We start from the raw sequence: 24,690 nt of genomic DNA, 5'->3' as shown, positions 1-24,690 counted from the left end.
ACCCTTTTACTATATAGGATAGAGGCCTGGGGGCCGGCTGGTTTGCCCTGAAGGGTGTCCTGGATCAGGGTGGGGGTCCCCACTGGGGTGTCTGGCCAGCCTGGATGAGGGGATGATGGCTGTTTGCAGCTGGTCACACACCCTTCAGGGTGGGGGTCCCCACTGGGGTGCCTGACCAGTCTGGGTGAGGGGCTGAGGGCTGCTTTCAGGCTGGCGGTTGTTGATTGAAGCTCCCAACCGCTCCTTTTTTTTATTTTATTCTGGGCCAGCTTTAGCTCTGGCTCTAGCTCTGAGAGCAGGTATCTGGTTTGTTTTGGTTCTATAATCGAAACAATGTATAACTCCAGCTTTGAGATCCCTGCCTATATTTGTTAGAATGTTTCAAACTGCCAGCTCAGAGGCTGGCAAGTCAGGCGGGGAACATTGGAGTCTGCAGTCCTGGAGCAAGCAAGCCTCATGTTCGCTTCCAGCTGCCTGGTTGCCGGCCGCCATCTTGGCTGACAGTTAATTTGCATAAGGATATGCTGATTAGCCAATGGGAAGGGTAGCGGTCGTACACTAATTACCATGTTTCTCTTTTATTAGTGTAGATAGGATAGAGGCCTGGTGCACAGGTGAGGGCTGGCTGATTTGCCCTGAAGGGTGTCCCGGAACAGGGCAGGGTGCTTCTGGGGTGCCTGGCCAGCCTGGGTGAGGGGCTGATGGCTGTTTGCAGGCTGGCCAAACCCCCCAACAGGGACCCTCACCCCATGGGGGTATGACCAGCCTCAGTGAGGGGCTGAGGGCCGTTTTCAGGCTGCCCACAGCCCCTCAGGGTGGGGGGTCCTGCTGGGGTGCCTGGCCAGCCTGGGTGAGAGGCTGAGGGTCATTTTCAGGCTGGACATGCCCCCTGGTGACCCAAGCTCCAAACCCCTCCTTTTTTTCTTTTTTCGTTTTTATTCCCAGCGCCTCCTTTAGTGGAGGCCAGGCCGGGCTGGAAGCAGGTATTTGGGATTTATTTATCTTCTATAATTGAAACTTTATAGCCTTGAAAGGAGCCCAGGGCCGGTCAGGGCAGGCAGGAAGCTTGGCTTCCCCCATCGCCAGGGGCAACCCAAGCCTTCTGCTCGCTCCAGCTCGGTGGCTGCAGCCATCTTAGTTAAGTTAATTTGCATACTCGCTCTTGATTGGCTGGTGGGCTTGGCTTGTGGGTGTAGCAGAGTGGCAGAATGATGAAGTGATGTTTAATTTGCATCTTTCTCTTTTATTAGTGTACATGTCACTTCAATAAGTTCAATATTTTTAAAGAAAACAGACAACATAAATAGTAAGAATGAATAAAAAATTGATCATTTAATTTCACTATAAGTTTTTGCAGAGTCATTTTAACATTTAAATTATAAATTTGTCAAAGACAACTTTCTGATGAAAGTGTGATTGGTAGTATCAGGTCACATATCAAAGGAAGAAAGGAGGATTCAAAGTTTTCAAAATGAAATTTCATTTTCTGATGTTATTTCATTTAAAAGTCTCCTTTATGTAACATAATATAAATCCATTTTTGTTAGTGTTGTAAATATTAAGTCTCCATAATCTGTTTTTTGTATTTATCACTGTTATTATCAAAGAGACCATATCACAGAAATATATTGGCTAAAATGAAATTGACACTCAAAGAATTGATACAATTTTTATTCTATAGTTCAGTACAATGGAATGCTTTTTTTTAAGGTAAATGGAAATTTCCCTGATAGTCAACTAAAATATATAAGCCAGCATTCTAGCTCACACCGAAATTCAAATATGATAGGAGTACCTTAACCGAAAGGAACAAACCGATGAGACAAAATGTCTGTAACATTTGTCAGCTTTATAGAAATATTAGTACATCTTTTTGGTCATTTTGAATGGGGGTTTTTTTGGATTTTTTTGTTGTTTTTTAAATTTTTTTTTTTTTTTTTTTTTTTTTTAGAGAGAGAGGAAGGGAGCAAGAGAAACATCAATGAGAGAAAAACATGATTGGCTGCCTCCTGCATACCCCCTAATGGCAAGCAATCCAGGTATGTGCCCTGACCTGGAATCTAACAAGTGACCTCTAGGTGCTTGGGTCCAAACACTGGACTGCTGACCAGACTGAATATTTCCCTTTTCATTTGTGTTTTTCTGTTGCTTTATTTGAAACAGACTCTCAAATTATACTGTCCTCACTCCCTCCCCCACCAAATATGGATCCACCCTTGTATAAGCAAGAAACCAACTATATGTAACAAAAGAATAGTGAGTTCGTCTGGGTTATAAAATCAAGAATTTTGTACACAGTGTTTTTTATGTGTTTGCTTGTTGTTGTCTTGCTAATGAAACAAAGTTATGTTGAACAAAAATAATTGAACAAGTGAAAAAATTTAAGGAAAGGAGATTTAAAAACATGCCTCTTTCTTCACAAAACTACCCCTGCTGTCCCTTGGCTCACATTCAGCCTGCTGCTCTGTATTTCTTTTGTGTTCAGGAAACACAAGCCACCTGAGGAGGGACCAACCTGGAATTCTGAGGACAGGTCTGGAGAAACCTCAACTTTCTTCTCAGGTCACCTGCTCTCCTGCCTCAGTTAAAAAAAAAAAAAAAAAAAGAGGGTGAGGTAAGGGAGGGCCGGGGGAGACCCAATGATTCAGTTCTCAAAGAAGCACATGGCCTTTTGATTTGGGTTCTTATCAAGCCGACCCATAACTTCTTGGCTGTAATATCTGGCATGACTTTCAGCTTTTAAAGAGAACAGTCAGTATCTGGAGGAGCCAGACGCTGGAGGAACACGCGAGGAAAAAGCTAGGACAGCTGAGAACTTGTCCCCTGTCTGCTGCACAGGAGTCACAGAGACAAGTAAGTTCGCTCCTACACTTGCTCTTCTAGGCCCATATTCCTTAATATCAACAACAACAGGTGCCTAGATGCACACCCCACACAGGCAGCCCGGGCTTGGCACTGAAGGGCAGGGGAGAGTGGGAAGCTAGTACTGGGCCTGGCTACCAACACCTCAGTGTCTCTGTTTGGATCAGAGGCTTCTCTGTGAAGCGACCAGCCCCCATCCACCTTGTCTCCAGGGTGAGCTGCCCCTCTGGCACCCGCCCAGGGCTACACAAACAGCCCTCCATGGGGGGAAAAGAGGGGCAGGAAAGCATCCTCCCTCAAATGCGAAAAGGGGTTAAATCTTTCCTGGGACGGATGGAGTAAACCCCATCCACTTGCAGAGGCTCCTTGGAGTCTCTCCCCCTCCATCTCCCTGTCCCTCCTCAGACAGTCCCTGACCACCACCACCTCCTCCCCGACCCCCACCTCCAGGCATTGGAGAAACTGAGAGAAATAGTGGTCCTTAATTTACAGACAATTTAAATCTTAAGAGATTGACACAGATTCTTTTTGTATTAGTAATACTTAATATCCCAAAGGTAGCACAAAGCTCTGTTATATAGAATAATTCAATTTCATGCTCACTGATCAACTGTTAGAAATACCTATAAGATCTAATAGTGCTTGCTTACCAGGCATTGTTTCTAACATGTGGTCCATACAAGAACCATCTCAGAATATCCTGTCATACTTGCTGAGAAATCAAGGCTTGGGGTAGTTTTCACCATCACTTCAGATGACCGACTCTCCTGGGGAATAAACTTTGAAAACCATCTAATGCCACACAGAACTATTTCATTTTACTTCTTTATTTGAACTTACCAGCTTTTGTATTGGATATTCCAGTTTACTTGCATTTAAAAAAAATTTTTATGAAGTCATCTATTCCGACCAAAATTTTAAATATTCATTTCAAGAAATAAATTCTGTAATTCCTCCTGTTTATACCCCCTATGATGAAAACAGTAAAGTAGGGACTCACCAGCTGTGGGACTCTGGCAGATCTGGGCACACCCTAAAACATGCTGGCTACTGACTCTCTTCCTTGTCAGCCTAGAAGTAAGGAATAATGTCCTTTGATTCCAATTAAATGAATTCATGCACCCATTAATTTATCTGGGTCCAGTAATGCTTTGGCCTATTGTGTGTTTTTTAATCTTTATTGTTGAAAGTATTATATAAGTTCCTCTTTTTCCCCATTGACCCCTTCTGGCCTGCACCTCCCCCTCCCCCAGGCCCTCACCACACTACTGTCTGTGTCTACTGGTTACACATATAAGCACAAGTTATTTGGTCAATCCCTTCCCACCCACCCACTCCCACCTTCCTCTGAGATTCCATAGTCTATTCTGTTTACATGTTTCTGTATCTATTTTGTTCATCAGTTTATTATGTTCTTTAGATTCCATATATGAGTGAGATCATGTGACACTTGTCTTTGTCTTATTGTGTGCTTTTAAAATATATTTTTATTGATTTCAGATAGGAAAAGAGAGGGAGAGATAAAAACATCAATGATGAGAGAGAATATTGATTGGGTGCTTCCTGCATGCCCTCACTAGGGATTGAGCCCATAACCTGGGCATGTGACCTTGACTGGAATCGAACCCGAGACCCTTCAGTCTGCAGGCTGATGCTCTATCCACTGAGCCAAACTGGCTAGGGTTGTCTTATTGTATTTTGAGAAGGAGCCATATTCTTCATCTCTTCCTCTTCCTTTCAATGTCTTCCCTCTGCCAGCCCTCTCCTGCTCTGGGATTCACTAAACCTGTCCTCCTCAAGGTCAAAGATCACATCTATTTCTCTTTCTCAGAGAGGCAGACTTTCCCTGACCACCCTCTATATAAACTCATCTAATATACATATACTATGCATGTTGCTTATTTGCTTTCTGTATTGTCTGTCTCCTCCCACTAGGATAGAGTTTCATGAGGCAAGAATTGGTATCCATTTTGTTCACCACTTGATACTGAGCATATAGACCAGTGCCCAGCATATGGTAGTTACTCAGAGAATATATGCAGTTAACAAGAAAACAAATAACCATGGAACTCCTGGTATCTTCTCTGGTCACTCCTCATCTCCTGCCATGTCCCATTCTGCCTCAACTTGCCCCCAATATGTTAACCTTCTAAAGGCTCCATCATCAGTGGTTTGTTTTTCTCATTATAATCCTTTTATGCATCACATGGGCAAGGTTGTTTTAAGGTTCATTTATAGATCAATATAATAATGTACATAAGGAATCTGTACCAGGCCATGACACACTAGGCTAAATACTTATCTTTTAGAAACATACAAAATGTAGGAAACTGATATATGCTCTCCAGGAGTGTAAAGCTGATATGCAAATGACCTGTATAACCATTAGATAATGACTTCAGGATCTTGTGTTGTACTGAGTTGTTCCTCTGGGTTACAGCTCACCATGGCCTCTGAATGTACCCTGATGGACCCCATCTGTCTGGTGGAAAATCAGAATAATCAGCTGACAGTAAACCCAACAGCACTGGAGATTCTAGACAAGATCTCTCAGCCTGTGGTGGTGGTCGCCATTGCAGGTCTGTATCGAACAGGAAAATCTTACCTGATGAACCGCCTGGCAGGAAAGAACCAGGGTGAGTGTTGTTCTGGGGCAGCGCCATTTGCTCGGAGATAGTGATAACAGAGGCTGATCATGCCTCTCTCGTGGTCATCCTTAAAAAAGGCCTCATTCCTCCCAGTGAAGAAAACTTTTAAGTTTAATTGCTAGATTTATAACTTCAACCCCATCTGTCCACAAAATGTCACTCATTTCTTCAGTAATAAAGAGTTCCCTATCAAAGAACCACCCATTAGTCAGCTCAGCACCAGAAAGTATTCCCTTCCTTTCTCCTACATTACTTCTGCTCTAAACTCTAGCATACAAATATTGTTCAATAGTTGCTTTTTCTAAAAAAAGGGTAGGAAGTAAACAAATAGCAGTGTATTCTGTATATCCCATATTTCAATGGGGCTACCATCCAATTGTTTGCTTCATTTCATAGCAAAACTTTGATGAATTAGAGCCCTCTCTCTCTTTCTCTCTCTCCCTCTCTCTCTCCCTCTCTCTCTCTCCCTCTCTCTCTCTGAACTCTCTTTCTTTGTTGACAACTTGTTTTACCTCCCAAAGCTGAGACCAATGACCTCCAATTATACCCTGCCTTTCCTTGCTGGGGTAATGGGAACTTCAGATTACTATGGATTAGTCAGAAAGCAATCAAACACTATCACATGTAGAAGAATGCAGACCACCTCAGGCTTTATATTCTGTCTGTGGAATATACTCTGGATGTAGAAATTGAATGACTTCAGCCATGCTGACTCAACCTCCCCCAGGTATTTTATCAAGTTCATTTCCATTCTTCATTGAAGGAGACATTGGAAGATGGGAGATGGTCAAAATTCTAAACTGTGGGACAAGATATATCATCAGTGGGTTCCTTGGCATATACCCCACACTCTCTCCCACTGTGTACTTAATTTCTGCCTTTGGAAAGAGGATCTAGAAAATATCACAGGTTCTTTCTCTTTCCCCCTCCATTTTGTCAGCACGTGAAGCAGTGAGCAAAGAACTCATCATTTTTTAGAAGAGAAAAAAAAAATTGAGGAAAATAGAGGGATAAAGGGGAGGTAAAAATCCAATAAAAGCTGCTGTATTATCCAGGTCCTGGCAGGACTCAGATTACCTATTTGGGGGTACTGAAGAACATTTAATGAGGGATGATTTACGAGGGCATAAGCACAGCACAAAGAACCAATGTGGGATGAGGATGCATACAGAGAGTGGCAATAGCAATGGCCAGGTAGACTCTAAAACTACTATTTCAGATGTGGCAAGCAAAAGTAGATAACAGAATGTGGCAAAGACCAGAGATATGGCATGGAAGGGGGAGTGACCAAAGGTAAAGGAACAGAGGCACTAAGACACCATGGCTCACTAGGAGGAAAGTGAGGAGAACACGTCTGACCTCTGATCTCCTTTTGATGCCTCCCACTGGGTGAACTCCTCCAGAACCTGAAGAACAAGGGAGCTCTTCAGTGTCAGAAAATAATATAAAAGTCAAGCCATGGCTGGGTGGGTGGGTCGAAGTTGGTTGGAGCATTGTCTTGTACACCAAAAGGTCATAGGTTTGATTCTGGGTGAGGGCACATACCTAGGTTGCAGGTTCAGTCCCAGGTTGGAGCGTGTACAAGGGGCAACAAATCAATGTTTCCCTCTCTCATGTCAAATTTTATCTCTCAATCTATCTACCTGCCTAGCTATCTCCCTTCCGCTCTCTAAAATCAATAAACATGTCCTCGGATGAGAAATATATATATATATATATATATATATATATATATATATATAATCAGTAGAGGTTATATTAATTATGTAATGTGACATAGCTTGAACTATTACTGATAGTATGAGGTAAATAGAGAACATAAAGTGTTTCTTGAGAAGGTCCTTAATATGTATAAAGATTTGGATAGGCTGTTCTTGCTGAAATGAAAGCAACCTTTCTCCCAGCCTGGCACTCACATTCTGACAAGTTTAACCAATGTAACCTATGGGCAGCCAGGACTATCTGCTGTTACTCTATAGGACTTTCTCCTCTTTCTTTGCAGGTTTTCCTCTGGGCTCCACAGTGCGGTCTGAAACCAAGGGCATCTGGATGTGGTCTGTACCCCACCCCTCCAAGCCCAACCACACTCTGGTCCTTCTGGACACTGAGGGCCTGGGCGATGTGGAAAAGGTAAGGCAAAGAATTTTTTGTTCTTGATACTCCACTTACATTTTAATTTGACACCTCAACTTTCACGATGTATTTCTCTAAGCTACAAATTTAATTAGGAATAATGAAGCAAACTTCTATTTTGTAGAACTTACTTTCTTGGCAAACTCAATACTTTGATTAAGAATAGATCTTTTTATTTTTACACTGGGGCAACAAGTACAAGTTAAATACTTATTGGAAAGCTGCATTCAGGGCTTTGTGTTAGGTACTACAGATATGGCAGTGAATGAAGCAAAGACCAAGAGCATAGTTGAGAATTAAGTAATATGCAGTGTTGTCAGGGAATATAAAAATTGGGATCCTAACCCAGTCATTCCCAGAGGAAACTATAGTCCATGGGACCTACTAGTTAAGTTGTAAGAGATTAATGGGGTTGGAGGTAGGACCCATGAAAATGGATTACAGTGAAATAATCTACTTAAAAATCTCCAGAAAAGCTTCAGCTACCAGGAATATGTATTTGTTAAAGATGAATTTTGCACTGACTTCTCTAAAAACACGAATTAGACCCACAAAAAGCACTATTATGGGATCATATAAGTATTTTGTATTTATAGTGTGACTTGCAATTCAATATTTTCTCCTTATTTATGTTAGCATGAGTCAAAGTTGAAAGTAGCACTAATGCACTTTTGGTTTCCATTACTGAGAAGGAAAAAAAAAAAAAGATGGGGAGGGAGAATGAATTTAGAAAATCTAAATTTAAAAAGCCTCTAGTTCTGTGGATAGTTTTCTTTCCTCAGGGGCTAACAGTCCTGCCTCTCTGGTTCACATAAGCATATTTCTAATTTACTATAATTTTACTGGTGAACTCACTGACTTGCTCAGTCCTACAACATTGGGGAAGGCTTGATCCAGTCCATCTTCCACAATTGCTTCTGCCATCCAAGTGAAAAGCTACAGTGACCACATTTCAAATGTCTTAGCTCTTGCTATCTGGGGTGATTTTCTTGGTGTGATTTACAAAGTGCTGTCAGTAAAGGAGTGCTTGAGTTGAAGAGGGATCTGATTCAAGGACACATCTTGTGTAACTTAAACTTTGACCAATAAATACTTTCTTGATCTCTATTTCCCAGTATAGTAAGTACTTGAGTCCATCATCCATGTACTGGGACCTAGGTGAGAAAAACCTTTGATTTAAGCTGGCTGGGTTACTAACCTTGGATTGTAAGAGATGGTTTTGAGTGTACAATTTATAATATACAAACCTAACTTTTAAAACAGTTTTTGAACTAGTCAGTTGTAGTTGTAGCTCAATACCCTTGTTCTGTTTTTTTTTTTTAAAGGAAGTAGTAGACCTAGGGAAATCCAAATCTGATGTATTCCTACAGAGTTAGAAGAGGGTGCAAGGGCACTCTTTGACACCAAGGTCTTTTGATAAATGAGGTTTTATCACACTTCTTCAAGAACTACAGTCTTCAATTGTGCATTCCAATTCTCTACATACTAAATGCTGAATAGTTTTTAAATGAGCTCTTCACTGACATATTTCTTATGGTCTTCTATGTTCCAGGTTTGCTTATAAATGAGAGCCCTCCTTTGTATTATAAAACAACAATATTCGCCATGTTATTTTCCCAAAGTCATCCAATAAAACTACAAAATGGTACTGGAAAATATTCAGTAGGTCAAGGAAAAAAATGACAAAAGGTTTTACTCAAATGTTTTAATCACATTTAGCATTGACATCCCTTTGAAGAAACATGAAATTTGTTTTTTACCTAAATGATGAAGATTTGTGTTTTTTTAAAATGTAGATAATATTTAAAACTAGAGGCCTGGTGCATGAAATGTATGCACTTGGGTGGGGGTGGGGGGGCAGTGTTCCTCAGCCTGGCCTGCACCCTTTTGCAGTCTGGGAGCCCTTGCGGGATGTCCAACTGACAGCTTAGGCCTGGAAGTGAGCCTAAGCTGGCAGTCAGGCATCCTTAGTGTTGCCATGGAAGTGGGAATGCTCCTGCCACCGCCACTGTGCTCGCCAGCCATGAACCCAGCTACTGGCTGAGCAGTGCTCCCCCTGTTGGAGTGCACTGACCACCAGGGGGCAGCTCCTGCATTGAGCATCTTCCCCCCTGGTGGTCAGTGTGCATCATAGCAACCGGTCATTCCACTGTTCGGTCGATTTGCATATTAACCTTTTATTATATAGGATAGCATTATGATAATTCTGTACGTGAACTGGTACTTTTAACAACAGATCTGGATTGTTATCCTTGGCTTACTGTGTAACTAGTATTGTGTGGTTCACACAATACTATGACTTTGAATAACTAAGGGTTCCATTAAGTTAGCACTTTATTTGGATAAAAAAAAATTAGCCAGTCTCTGTTTTTCTTCCATGCTTAATTAGAAGTGAAGGGTAGAGGCCCTCCAGAGTCAGCAGTTCATTTAAAGGTCCCTTTCTTAAAGGATGTCTCATGCTCTCAGGTTTTTCATGCATTTATTTCTAAGTACCTCTCAGTCACTTGAAGTGAAATGCTTGGAGTAGCTTTTCCACATTGGAGTTCCTCAAACCTAAAGTTTTTACTAGTTCCTAGTGTTTGGAACACTAAAGCTGTTGCAGAGAGAGTACAATTCGTACATCACAGGCCCGAGAAGGCTTCATGGTTTCTGACTGAAACACAAGTCAGCTTCTGTAGCTTAAGGTTTCATTTCCTACCATTGTTCCACTTGTTTTAGATCACTTATTACACTGGGATCCCTTCTGGTTTTATTTTCATTGTTGTTTATGTGATGAAAAACATAATCCTGTAATTTGACTTGAGCCATAATACACAATTTAATATTAGCTCATCTTTTAGCTATCAAGCTTGTTTTGTGGGGGAAAAAACAAACAAAAAAACAGACTAAAACCTAAGTAAGTCTAGATTTAGCCAGTTTAGGTGTAATTTTTATGGTAATGATGGATTATATTGTAAGATGAGAGATAAGTTGGGAAAATGTGCCTGTTGAGGGAAAGATCAGTGCATTTATACACTTAAACTTTTCATTACTGTGTTTCCATCTTAGAATACAGGCATCATTTACAGTTTGGCTTTGAGAATGTTTCTTTCATTAAGTTTATAGTAAGTGTATTTTTTAAAAGAAAAAACTCTTTAACATTTTCATTTATTTTTACGTCTTTAAAGTAAAAGTTTGATTAAAATGGTAATTTTTTGCCCTGGCTGTTGTGACTCAGTGGTTAGAGCATTGGCCTGCACACTGAAGGGTTGAGGTTTCAATTTCCTGTCAAGGGCACGTACCTCGGTTGCAAATTCAATCCCAACCCTGATTAAGGTGGGAGCGGGTGGCAACCAATGGCTCTGTCTCTCTCACATCTATGTCTCTCTCTCTCTCTCTCTCTCCCTCCTCCCCTCCCTCCATTTCACTCATTCCACTCTCTATAAAAAATCAATGGGAAAAATATCCTCAAGTGAGCATTAGCCAAAAAAAAAGTACTTTTTTAATTTTTAGTTTTCATTTTATTTTTTGAAAATCAAAACAAACAAAAACAATAGACACCTAAGTCCCCTACTGTAATGCACTTTCTAGGGCGACCCTAAGAATGACTTATGGATCTTTGCCTTGGCCGTGCTTCTGAGCAGCATGTTTGTCTATAACAGCATGGGCAGCATCAACCACCAGGCCCTGGAGCAGCTGCAGTATCCTTCCAGGAACCCAACCTCCATGTGCCATGGAGGCTATGGGAAAACTGAGACTATTTTTGACATTGTGGTTTCCTCATGTCAATAATCATGGTTGAAGTAAAAAGAACACTGGGTGAATAAGAATGTTAATAAAAATTGTTTCTGGGTAAGATCTGGAAATTTTGATGGGGAGCATTTCTCATTCCTTAACTAAGATCCCAGCTATGTGACTGAACTAACAAAGCTAATCAGGACAAAGTCCTCTCCCAGCTCTGGTGAAGTAGATGACTCAGCCGAGTTTGCAAGTTTCTTTCCAGACTTTGTTTGGGTTGTACGGGATTTCACACTGGACTTGAAGTTAGATGGACGCACCATCAGTGAAGATGAGTACCTGGAGAATGCCTTGAAGTTGGTTCCAGGTATCAAAGGATGGTCTGAGTGGCAGAAGGTTCAGTGGGAAGTGTGATAAACTGAGTCCTATTTCTCAGCACTTAAGGTCAATCTTTATTTTTTATCAATTGAAGCCCATGTTAATGGTGGTATGTGTATGACAGGTGGGTATGGTTTCAGTTGTTATTATTACTGAAAAAAACTCAAGTGACCAGAATTTAAGCTGGCTGAGAAAATGTAGAATACATTGTTGGACAAAATGATTTTAGAAAAATTGACACCATGAAAAATAACTTAGAGGATTATAACCGGTGCCAAAATTTTTTAAGGCTAAAATATTTGTGTTACTTACTAAGTTCAGAGCTCACCTACTAGTATTTCTATTTAGCAAAAAATGCTCATTAGTATGAAAGATGATAAACACAGAATCACAAACATATCAAATGACTTTATTTTTGAAATACATTTCATGTTGTGTATTTTAATAACTTGCATGGTTACATTCTTAATATAAAAGATATTTGTATGAATGTTTCCCCCCCAAAAAAATAATTGACAAATCATTCCTATAAGACTTTCAAATCCTTTATTATTTGTTTTTTATAACATCACTCTCTTCATTCTATAGCCTCATACAATATTTTGTAATATTAAATTCCTAACACTGAGTACATTTAGCAGGGAGAATAATAGGTAGTACCTAAGAACAGATTCATTTTTGTTTATTTAATAATTTATTTATTAATTCAAGAATCATTTATTGAACAGCTGATATATGCCTAGAATCACACTGTGTGACATTGTCACATTCAGTATAAACTGATAAAGAAAATGGGTGAGGTCTCCAAGTGGCATTAGGTTAACATTACTTTTGTGATGATGTCTGCTAAAAAAATCTATGAATGTATCTATATTGCTTGTTTTTTTTAACTCTTATTTTTAGTAGTTTTTCATTACTGTTCTGAGTATTGTCTATCCTTCACATGAAACTTTTCCCAGAAGTATCATAAATATCCTTATTTCTACCAGAAAACAATTCACTGTTACTTTTGAGCCCACATTTTATTTCTGGCCTGAGGACTATAATACCAAAAGTATTTCTGACCATTTTGGAGATTAATCGATCATTCAAAAATAATAAACAGTTAAACCATTGGGCACCATGGAAGGGCTAAGGAAAATAACCATAAGTTTCTTCACTTGGGATAGATGCCTTCTTCCTGTCTTCTCCAGAAGTACTTTCTATGCTCCTGGCTCTGGAAATAATAAATAAACAAACAAACAAATAAATAAATAAATAAACAAACAAATAAATAAATAAATAATAAATGTGAAATTTCTATGCTTTGGTAGATTATTAGCATTAGGTTGATTTGCATGATTAAATAAAAGGAGACTTACAGGAACCAGTGTTACAGTGATGCAAAAATCCCTGGAAATGAATGTTTTCATCTCCTTGCCTGAAGACTGCCTCATCAGTGATTAGTGTTTTTCTTTTTTTAGGCAAGGATCACCAAACCCAGAAGTCCAACGTGCCTAGAGAGTATATCAGGAAGTTCTTTCCAAGGCGGAAGTGCTTTGTCTTTGACCAGCCTGCAAATGACAAAAAAGTATTACACTGTATGGAGGAGATGTCAGAGAGCCAACTAGAATGGAATTTTCAGGAGCAATCCAAAAATTTCTGTCAGTATATCCTCACACATGCAAAAACCAAGACTCTAAGAGAAGAGATCATTGTCACTGGAATTGGTGAGTCTTCGCTGTTACAGCAAGTTTCTCAGCAGTTCAGTGTGTGTGATTGCACTTTGAATTTGTTGGTAATTTTGTTTCCTTCTCTATGTGATGTGGAAAACCAGACATTCATGCCACATATAGACATGCATGTCTTTTCATTAAAGTTTCCCTATATGAGGGATTATTGAAGCCTACTGTGTCTCATGAAACTAATACACCAATGACATAAGCACAAGCTGCTGTTAAGGGCAGGAATCTGCATCATGATGATAAGACCAATGAGATGGGTGTGTCTTGTTGAGGATACACGAGATATTTTGAGAATTTACACCAGTAAGAAAAAATATATAACAGAACATAAGCCTCTGAAATCTCATTAGCGTTTAAGATGAAATTTTTACTATAGCTTTATATGCAGGGCTAGATTCATGGATATGCCAACTGGGCAGACACACAGTGCCCTATGCTGAGATGGACCCAGGCTTGGTTTAATGTTTGTGTCACTGTCCTGAAATTCTTGATTTTTTTAAAGGAGCCCCACATTCAGTTTGAAATAGTGCCCACAAATTACCTACTTTACTTACCTATAAGATAAACTCATTTTATATATTCAAAGGGAAATTATTCTAGGAAATTCTTGAATGTGTTGGATGAGATTATTATTTTCATACTAGAATGTGATGAATCCACAAATCAATAAAAGAATGAAGAGAATAAGCAATAATGTCATTATTAGAAAATAGACACATAAAAGTAAAAGGAGGAGGCAACAAGGAGGAATATGGGGAGAAGAAAAAGGAAAAAGAACCCTTCATCTCAGTAAAGTTGCTGCGATTTTTAGAATGCTGATCTTGAAAGCTTGTAAAACAGTGAGTGAGAAATTCCTTTTAATTTCCTAAATATAATGTGTCATTCAGGGCTGGGGACTCTGGCAAAGGCCTATGTGGATGCCATCAACAGTGGAGCAGTGCCTTGTTTGGAGAACACGGTGACAACTCTGGCTGAGCAAGAGAACTCAGTGGCTCTACAGATGGCAACTGACCACTATAGCGAGCAGATGGCCCAGAGGGTGAGCTTCCCCACAGACACGCTGCAGGAGCTGCTGGACCTGCACACAACCTCTGAGAGGGAAGCCATTGCAATCTTCATGGAGCGCTCCTTCAAGGATGACGACCAGGTGTTCCAGAAGAAGCTTATGGTAAGATATCTAGCATACATCCTCCCTGAAAACTGCCCTTCTATAATGATGCCTACATTTCCTTTTAGTGACTCCCCAGTTCATGTGTTTCTAACTGTAGAATGGGCCTGGATTGTTGTGAGTGACTGACCTCTATATAGGATACTGTACATGCTTTTTCTAAAAAATTATTTTTTATGTTCTATTGTTGCAAAACACATAGTTGTTTAGGTCAGATTCCAGAACAAGATATGGGTTTCCTGCTCAGTGTACCACATGCTGATAACAAGGTTCAAATGGGTTTATATGATCAAATGAAGGTTCTGGGAAACTCCCCTCCATCTTCAAGCAAGCAATGATTCATCATATCTTTTTATATTGTTTCTAATTTCTGTGACTACCTACTCTGCCATCAACTGAAGAAATCTTCTTTTAAAGGGCTCATGTAGTTAGATAATGCCCACCAGAAATTTTCCATCTTAAAGTCAAGCTGGGTTGTATAACATAATCTAATCATAGGATTAATACTCCTCATACCCATGGGTCCAAGGACTATGTAGGGAGTGGACACCAAGGGAGAGAACTCTTAGAAGACATCAAAATTCTACTCACTATCAGCACCTTCACTGAAAGTTTGTCTTTGAGTGTGCCTTTGACTATTTTACAGGTTACAAAAATCTCTCAGTTCATATAGAATAAAACCAACTTCATTAAAATGTCAAAGTCCAGCAAATACATTTTCTTTCTATATTTTTGCACAATCAAACCCTCATTGAAAAAAACTAGGAGTTGCTTAAAACTCTGTTCAGAGACTGTTGAACTTATTAGTGGGCAATTGATTTGCTATGTATATATTTCATCCATAGCAACCCAAGTTTGTAGAGGACAGTCATATTGAACTCTCCATTGCTCATTGTTGGTCAACCCTACTACCGATAAAGGAACCATGCATAAAACTGGGGTGCATATTTGAATGATAATAGGGAGTAAATCCTAAAACTTCACATCCAAAGAAAAATAAATGTTTATAACTATACTAGTTTCCCAGTGCATGAATTTGTGCACATTGAAAGAAAATTAATTAGAAGAAATAAATCAGTGTTCACCCTTTCTCTATAATAGACGTGTCAACCAAATTCATGATCAACAGTGACAGAGCAAAACACACAAACACACACATGTGATTGATTGGCACCAGTGAGAGCTTTATATGTATTGCACATGTGCAAGTCAACTTGGCTATATATATATATATATATATATGGTGTGTTTAATTAGACCTGCTTTCTGTGATGTAGCTAAAATTTTTCCAGTGCACCCCAACTTCTCTTTCAGGTAATTGTCAGCAACATAGCAGTAAATATCAACATGAAGTAGATTATTGTTGTAGATTTTGCAGGGAGAACAAAGGGTAAATAAACGATTTAACTGCAGCAATGTTTGACTATATTCTGTGCAGTGAGAAAACCTAAAGTCATTTTCAAGGTCCACCATTTCTTACTTCTTTTCAGTTGGGTCAATTTTCTAAGCTTTCTAAATCTCCATTTTCTGGCTAATGAAAAGAAAATAGGATTCCACCAAGTCTCCTATCTACCTACTCCAGGACTTCTGGGAGTATCAAATTAAATAAAGCATGGGAAAACACTTCACAGACATTTGGTTAAAGTTTGAAATGTTTCCACCTGGCTGTAAAGCCTGGGCTGAAGAAACTGCATGGAGACTAGTTGTTGCTAGGGAGAGGAAGCTGGGTATTGCTGAGTGATGTTGTTACCTGGATGGACACTTAGCATATTAGCCTTTTATATAGATAGATAAAGTGAGGATGTTAATGACTTATTGTGGTGATCACTTCACAATGTATACAAATAATGATTCACTAAGTTGTATACCTAAAACTATTATAATGTCATGTGTCAATTATATGTCAATTTGGGGGAAAGGCACCATGTCTACTGACCTCATAATTTCACAGGGGTTGGACCTGAGCCAAAGTGAATAAGGGACTTTCCATATGATGCCTGGCATTCCAATTCCCAGTCCACCCTGATGCCATCACACTGCTTCTTTTAGTTTTCTTTTTAATTTTTTCAATTACAGTTGACATACATTATATTAGTTTCAGGTATACAATATAGTGATTAGAAATTTATATAACTGACAGAGGTATCAACCCAATAAGTATAGTACCCTTCTAGCACCAGACAAAGTTATTACAGTACTATTGGCTTTATTCCCTATGCTGTACTTTAAACCCCTGTGACTGTTTTTATAACTGATAATTTGTACTTCATAATCCCCTTTCTTGTTTCCCAAATCACCCCAAACTGCTTCCCATCTGGCAGTCATCAACTTGCTCTCTATATTTATAAGTTTGTTTCCATTTTGTTTTTACATTTCCTTTGTTTTTTAGATTCCGCATAAAGTGAGATCATATGGTATTTGTCTTTCTCTGTCTGCCTTCTTTCATTTAGTATAATACCCTCTCAGTCCATCCATGTTGTCACAGATGGCAACATTTCATTCTTTTATATGGCTGCATAATATTCCTTGTATATATGTACCATTTCTTTGCCAATTACCTATTGATAGACACTTAAGTTGCTTTAATATCTAGGCTACTGTAAATAATCCTGCAATAATGTAGGGTGCATATATCTTTTCAAGTTAGTGTTCTGGATTTCTTCAGATAAATACCCAGCAGCGGAATTGCTGGAGGAGTTCTATTTTTAATTGTTTGAGGAGTCTCCTTACTGTTTTCCATGGTGGCTGCACCAACTTAAAATTCCACCAACAGTGCATGATGGTTCCCTTTTCTCCACATCCTTGCCAACACATGTTGTTTGTTAATTCATTGATGATAACCATTCAGATGATATCTCATTGTGGTTCTAATTTGCATTTCCCTGATGACTAGTGATACTGAGCATCTTTTTATGTCTTTTGGTCCTCTGTATGTCCTCTTTGGAAAAGTGTCTATTCAGGTCCCCTTTCAACATATTAATTGGATGTGTGCGTGTGTGTCTGTGTGTGTGTGTGTGTGTGTGTGTGTGTGTGAAATTGTATGAGTTCCTTAAAAATTTTGTGTATTGACCCCTTATCAGATCTATCATGTGTTATTGGTGAATACATTCTCCTGTTCACTGGGGTGTTTTTTAGCTTTGTAGATGGTTCCAAACAATTTAGTTTGATGTAGACACATTTCTTTTGTTACCCTTGCTTAAAGAGATATACGCAAATATATATATATATATATATATATATATATATATATATATATATCACTAAGTGTGATGTCAAAGACTTTATTGCCTATGATTTCTTTTAGGTTTCATATCTTACATTTTAGTCTGTAATCCTTTTTGTGTTTATTTTTTTGTATGGATCTGTTTGGTTTTCTTAATACTATTTACTGAAGGGACTGTCTTTACCCCATTGCATATTCTTGCTTCCTTTGTCGTACATTAATTGACCAATATAGGGGGAGGTTTATATCTGGTATCTCTATTCTCTTCCATTGACCTTATGTGTCTGTTTTTATGCCTGTACCATGCTGTTTGGGTTACTATAATTTACTGTATAGTTTCATATCAAGTAGCATGATACTTTCAATTTTGTTCTTCTTTCTTAAGATTGCTTTGCCTATTCAGTTCACTGCTTGTACCAGACTTGGAGTTGCTTAGCAAGAGGTACAGGGCATGCCAAGGCCAACCACTGCTTTGTGGGGGTTTCTAGGCCTTTCAAAGATTTTAAGACAGTGTTGGTGTGAGCTAAGACTGGCCACTTGTGTGGAAAACCTACTGGAAGCAATTGGACCAGGTAAAAACTGGAGTACTGTCTCAAGAAATTTCCATTGTAATCTACATATATAAAAGCCCAGTGACTGAAGAGTAGAATGACCATAATGACCAGAACGACTAGTCGCTATGAGTTCCACTGCAGCAGCCAACTGGCCCGATCTAGGACCTAATCAGCCTCCCCAACTGCCTGTGGCCCCTCTCCCTGGCCACCTTGCCCCTGATCAGGCCCCTCATCCCCGATTAGGGGCAGGGCTGTCCGGCCCCCCCTTGATTGTCCCCCCCAACCCAATCAGGGACTGGGCAGGCAGGCCAACCACCTGCAGCCCCTTCCCTTGGCTGGCCAACCTCCTGTGGTCCCTCCCCGCAGGGCCAGCCCCTTGATAGGCCTGGATTGCCGGCCAGGCTGAGGAACCCCACCTGTGCACAAATTCGTGCACCAGGCCTCTAGTATAAATTATGTTAGCCATGTTATTAGAGAGCTCAAATTTGGTTCCCATTTGTGCCTGCCAGCTGGGTGGGGAGAGTGCTTATCAAAGGAGCCATGGGCACCTGCCCCCACTTTTCCCCAGAGAGGGCCACCCTGACCTCTGCCCCTGCACCATAGCCCTGACACTAGTCAATTACATTTCTCCCTGTATAGCCCTGGAGCCTTTCAAGCTGCTTCCCTTGCAAGACTAGGTCAAGTGAGTCATTTCCTAAGCCCCTCAAAGGGAACACCTGAGACTCCTGAAGCCCTCCTCATTCATTCACAATCCCTCCAGGTTTTCACAGACAGACATTGGAGGAATTTCTCTTTCTGGTACTGGTTTCTTGAAGTGGGAAACCGAGTGTGGGCTGGGACTCATCATTCCACAGGAGGACTCTCAGCCACTGAGATATCCCTCCGATTCTTAATGGCCACACATAAGTGTGAGACCTGCGGGCTCCAGATCTCTGTGCCTCCTACCAGTTTTATTGTGGTGTCTCCTTATATGTATCATTACAGGACTTCTTTTCAGCTAGTCTACAGATAGTTCTTAATGGTTGTTCTATGATTTAGTTGTAAATTTAATGTGGTCCTGGAGGAGATGAGCACAGCAGTTACCTACTTCACCATCTTGACCGCAAGTAAGACAGCTTCTTACAAAAAGATCACAGTTAGACCTTCCCTTCTAACAACTTCTCTCCTTTGGGTTTCTCCACATTTCCCTGCCAGGAAACCATAGCCATGAAGAAGGAATATTTCTTGCTGCAGAATGAAGAGGCATCTGGAAAATATTGCCAGGCCCAGCTTAAGCAGCTTTCAGAGCCCTTGATGGAAAGTATTTCTAGGGGAACTTTCTCTGTGCCTGATGGATACAAGCTCTACTTAGAAGCAATGGACAAGCTTGAACAATCCTATAACATGGTACCCAGGAAAGGAGTGAAGGTGAGGAATAAAAAGAGGGGAGAAGGATAGGATATTGGGGTCAGAGGGTCTTGTGGATGCTTTTTAAAAATCTAAAACCACACCGCACCATTTATGGGAAAAAAGCAAAGCATGGCAAGACCTACATTTTTCTCTTTTCTATCCATAATAAGTTAGAGGCTTTTACATAAACCAGAAATATTTCTTCCTAAATATGGGATTTATTATTATCCAAAGTCTAGATGAAATACAACATTTGTTTTATTTAATAAACAGTGTAATAGTTTTGTGCTAAGTATAGAAGATATATACTTAAAGAAACAACATTCTCAAAAAGCTTATGACCTTACTGAAAAGGAACATATAAATATTCAATTGGATATGATGGGATATGGTCATCATACAAGTATACACTGATAGTGATGCTGCTGCTGCTGCTCATGATAATGATAGTGATGCCTAACATATATTGAGCACTCACTTTCTACTACACGTATCATCTTAGGTGCTGTGTTTGGATTATCAATTTATTAGAATAATATCATCTCCATTATACACTTGAGGAATGAGATGCACTGAGAAGCTAATAAGTTACCTAAGAGCAGACAGACAGCAAGTGGTAGAGCTGGTAGAGCAGGTCTGTGTACCTGGCAGCCATTCAAATCTCAGAAGGAAGTTTAGCAAAGCTTCCTGGAAGAGGAGGGAGAAGCTACAAGTTGAAGTATCAATACATGCTACCTGAGTAAAGAAAGGGTAGCTGAGCATCCAGTCAGAAGAAAAAGAATGTGCAGAGATTACAAACAATGCAGGATGAGTGTAGAACTACTTAAGCCTGGATGTCTGTGATCTGGGGTGGATGGTGGCTGCCATATTAGGATAGGAAGCTGGAGAGATAGGAAAGACGTTGTTATTGAGGGTTTTATTCTAACTAAAGAGGTTTGATTTTTTAATGGCTTTTTTTTTTTAATTTAAGAGAGAGAGAGACATCAGTTGGTTGCCTCCCACACATGCATGGATTGGGGATAGAACCCACAACCTGGGTATGTGTCCTGACTGGGAATCGATCCCACAACCATTTGGAGTAAGGGCCAAAGCTCCAAACAACTGAACCACATGGGCCAGGGCTGGGTTTTTTATTGTGACTGTGGAAGAAAGGGAACCACTGTGGGATCCTAAGAATAATGAAGAATTTACAGGGTCAAGTTTGTAGTTTTATTGAACAAGACTCCTTGCTCCTCCTCTTTTTTTTTTTTTCAGGCACATGAGGTATTCCAGAACTTTGTACAGTCACAGGCTGAAACAAAGGAATCCATCCTGCAGGCAGACAAAGCCCTCACTGCTGGGGAGAAGGCTCTAGCAGGTACAGGACAGGGCTCTGATCACAGAGGGGAGGGGAGGTTCCTGTAGTGCCTGCAACAGGTGTGAGAGCAAAACCCTCCTGAAACAAGGTGCTTCCGGTCCTGTTAAACAAGTCAAATGAACTGAAGCTAACCCTGGGTGTTCTGGTAGCTCAATCAGCCAATTACTGCCTTTCCATCACATTCTCCTTACCATTTTAAAATCCCTTTAGTCTCTGAGCTCAGGAGGGTACAGCTGAGCATAAATTATTTTCTTTCCTCTGTAAAACCCTTGGGGAACAGCTGAGCATGCCAAGAATTGGGAAGCTGAGAAGGAACAGGAGCTGCTAAGACAGAAACAGAAGGAACAGCAGGAAAAAATGTATGCTCAAGATAAAAGCTTCCAGGAACACCTAGTCCAACTGAAGGAGAAGATTAGGAGACAAAGCGAAAGGCGCCTGAAGGAGCAGGAAAGAATGCTGGAGCACAAGCAGAAGGTAAGTCCGGGTGCGGTCTGGCCAGTGGATAGAGGACATTCAACAACCTGGGTCCTCGTGAAGGGGAGGACAAAACATTTAACTGAAGTCATAAAACCTGAAGGAAACCCAAAGGCATATGAGTCAGTGAAATGCCAAATTAATCGGGTCATTCTAAAGCCCTAAGTCTATGATTCGACACCTTCTGTGGCATTAGAGTCTGCAAGGTGCCAATGACATGCCCCAGACTCCTGAACTGGCTCATTGTGCCCCCAAGTGAATAGGACCTTAGTCCTGTAGTCCTTAGGATGTTTTCTACAACCATCAAAGAGACTTCATGTAGCTCTATCTGGTGGAAGATGTCAGATTGCGCCTGATATGCTATAAAATATGCAGAAAGCTCTAATGTTTGCTGCATTCGTTTCCAGATCTGTCTGATTTATTCTCTGCACCCAGAGTAAAATGCATGCTCTGTCCTAATCTGGAGTTTGATAACCAGTGTACTATAGAGAGTCAGAAATTCCCATTATGTGTTACATGTGTTACATGCGTGTAGTCATCCTACTTCAGTGGAATCAAGAAATCATTTGAATTGAACCTCCAACCTTCCCAAAGAACATCCTCAGGGCTGGAACAGTTTTCAAGCATAGTTGTCAGGCCTGACCCAACCCAGCTCTTCCCCACCACCAGTGAAATCACACTGAGGGATCTTAGAAAGGCTTAAAGAATGGATACTCCCACTACGAGGTCCAAATATTTGGAAATTTTTGGTCAAATGTATCAAAGAGCATCTAAGTTAGTAGAAAAATAGAACATGTGCTTAGCTGTTACAGTTGTTAAATACAAAGTGCTGCTAATTGGGATTTTCAAAAGGGAATTCTCTCCTCTTCTACAGATTCAAGAAGAACTACTTATTGAGGGATTTGAAAACGAATCTGAGAAGATGAGGAAAGAGATAAATCAATTAAAAGAAGAGATTCAAGAAACTGAAAACATCTGGCCTTCAATATTTGTAGAGCTCTTTTATATGGCAGCCAGCGTACTACTTGACCACTCCCTGGCCCAATGAAGAAAATAGGCCAGTTTTCTTTTTTAGATAGGCCGAGAATGTTTAGGAGAGATATTACACAGGGCTCCTTATGTTATAGTAGCTCATTTTATCAGTATGTGTGCCATGATAGTTTTGTCCAAGAAAAGTTTAAAAATAAAGTGTGATTACCAAAAAATACCAGGGTCTGATGTACAAAACAAAACTAAACAAAACAAGCTCACTTTTGATTGAATTAATTAATTTAAAGAAATGAAAAACAAGGTAAAAGATGATTTATTCATAGTAAATGTTTAAGTAAGGCAGAAAGACAAATGGTATGATGAGGAAAATGTTGGCAATCTGTATTATTATTATTTCTTTTATTTCTTCAGCTATAATGATCCTTATGAATGTGAGAGCAAAGAGCAACAAAGATATTTTTTAAATGGGCAAAAGTATAAGAGGTAAACATTTAACTTTACTGATTATAAAGATATGCGAAGTAAAAGTAGAAGGTACTTGTGTCATCTGTCAGATGCACATTTTGATAGGACATTAGGTTGGCAAAGATTTCAGGAACCTGGCAGTCTCTCCTATTTGCTAGGGACAATGCAAACGGTGGCAAATACACATCAAAATTTTAAATGCTCAACAGAAAGAGTGTACTTATTACAGCAAGAAACAGAAGTTACAGGATGTGCATCTTAACTTTGTTGTCCTTTGGGCATCTCAATAGGTCCTGGAATTTCTCCCTAATTTATGTTCAGGTATAAAGTCTACTGGGATGTCCATTGGAATCATCTCCAAGTTTCTGCCCCACATTTATAAAGATGGTGAATTAGAAGGAAATAATTTTTTCAGGGTCAGCTCAACACTTTAAGAATTCTTTTAGCGGTGTAGGGCTTAAGACCTTTGTGGTTAGAACGGACTGCTTGTAACTCCACACGCTGTGTGTAGTCTCTTGACTCTGGACCTTTGCACACAGGACACAGACTTCTTAAAGACCCGGCTGCTCATCCTGCTCCCTTTATTTGCCAGCTTCTGTCCCTCCTCAGCCACTGCTATTTCCTGGTTTCCTGAGATTGCATCAGGTTTCTTCCTTGGGCTAAACATTGTGCTGATCTCCCAGCTACCACAGCACTTTCATACAATTGCAAAATTAAAATGACCTGTTTACAGCTGTCTCCGCTACTACCTCGTGATCTCATCTACTTGATAATCTTCGTCACTGTATATTTGGCTCCCACCACATACACACCAGGTGTTCAAAAAATAGAGGTGATTCTATGAGCTTCCATCCAACAGGGCCCCAACTAGCATTTTCTTACTATATTTACTGCTCTCTAGGTTCTCAGAATAAAAGACACAGCTTTAGGAACTAGTGAAGTATGGACTTAATGAGGCAGAAAGGATATGAACACCCATCTGAACCTGCTGCCCTGCTCTTTCTGGGTTCTGGTTTCTTCAAGCTTCTCTCCCATGACAATTTCCCAGCAATGAGGTCAGCACCTTTGACTCAAGTGCAGTTATGATATTTAAAATAGTAAAGAAAGAGGCAGTATTTTGTAATCTTATTTGCACCATAATTCTTGTGTGCCTTTAAGGTGCTTCTGTTGAAACAAAACTATGCTTTTGCTATGAAGAGAAATTTCTCATTGAATATGATGCCCACAGCTGACAGAGGGGTGGAATCTACAAGCATAACTCTGCTTTCTTGAGGGTCGGGAGATCATGCTCAGTAGCCTTTCATTTTCCCTATTCAAAGCCACTGGAATCAGAAACCCTGCACTGGATCCAGCCCCCAGACACATTGATGTCACCATAGGAATGCTCTGAATGCTGCACATCTGGATGGTGGGTAAAAGGATGAGGGCCAGTGATGAGTTCTGCTTCCTGATCAAATCTCCCCAACACACATGACCAACAACACAAATTGTAAACAGTTAACATGAGAATTGTGATATGAAATAATCCTACTTAGAAAAAGGAAGGATCAGCCAAAATCGGTTTGGCTCAGTGGGTAGAGAGTCAGCCTGCGGACTGAAAGGTCCCAG

At 40.1% G+C, this 24,690-nt stretch overlaps 1 protein-coding gene across 2 annotated transcripts; it reads left to right on the top strand.

The window, feature by feature from the left end:
* Positions 1 to 2,742: 2,742 nt before the first annotated feature.
* LOC139003536 (guanylate-binding protein 7-like) lies at positions 2,743 to 23,830 on the top strand. Of its 2 annotated transcripts, XM_070405539.1 has the most exons (11): positions 2,743 to 2,853; positions 5,303 to 5,498; positions 7,513 to 7,640; positions 11,214 to 11,323; positions 11,531 to 11,727; positions 13,202 to 13,447; positions 14,350 to 14,630; positions 19,602 to 19,814; positions 21,051 to 21,153; positions 21,434 to 21,627; positions 22,502 to 23,830. In XM_070405539.1, the coding sequence occupies exons 2-11, from the start codon at positions 5,309 to 5,311 to the stop codon at positions 22,673 to 22,675; spliced, it is 1,836 nt and encodes a 611-aa protein (XP_070261640.1). In that variant the 5' UTR covers positions 2,743 to 2,853; positions 5,303 to 5,308; the 3' UTR covers positions 22,676 to 23,830. The 2 variants fall into 2 exon arrangements, with proteins under 2 accessions (XP_070261640.1, XP_070261641.1); XM_070405540.1 differs by lacking the exon at positions 5,303 to 5,498.
* The last annotated feature ends 860 nt before the right edge of the window (positions 23,831 to 24,690 follow it).

Source organism: Myotis yumanensis, unplaced genomic scaffold (genome assembly GCF_028538775.1).
Source record: "Myotis yumanensis isolate MYYU_CA2020_CCGP unplaced genomic scaffold, mMyoYum1.0.hap1 SCAF_2, whole genome shotgun sequence".
In the NCBI taxonomy this organism is placed as follows: Eukaryota; Metazoa; Chordata; class Mammalia; order Chiroptera; family Vespertilionidae; genus Myotis; species Myotis yumanensis.
The sequence above is the reverse complement of the archived record's forward strand: the minus strand, read 5'-3'. Positions and strand labels throughout refer to the sequence as shown.

Bases quoted from the DNA above. Each gene is read 5' to 3' on its own strand.
- LOC139003536 (XM_070405539.1), top strand. From the start codon at position 5,309: ATGGCCTCTGAATGTACCCTGATGGACCCCATCTGTCTGGTGGAAAAT. The intron at 11,728-13,201 runs GTATCAAAGGAT...TTCTTTTTTTAG, and splicing joins TGCCTTGAAGTTGGTTCCAG to GCAAGGATCACCAAACCCAG. The intron at 21,628-22,501 runs GTAAGTCCGGGT...CCTCTTCTACAG, and splicing joins TGCTGGAGCACAAGCAGAAG to ATTCAAGAAGAACTACTTAT.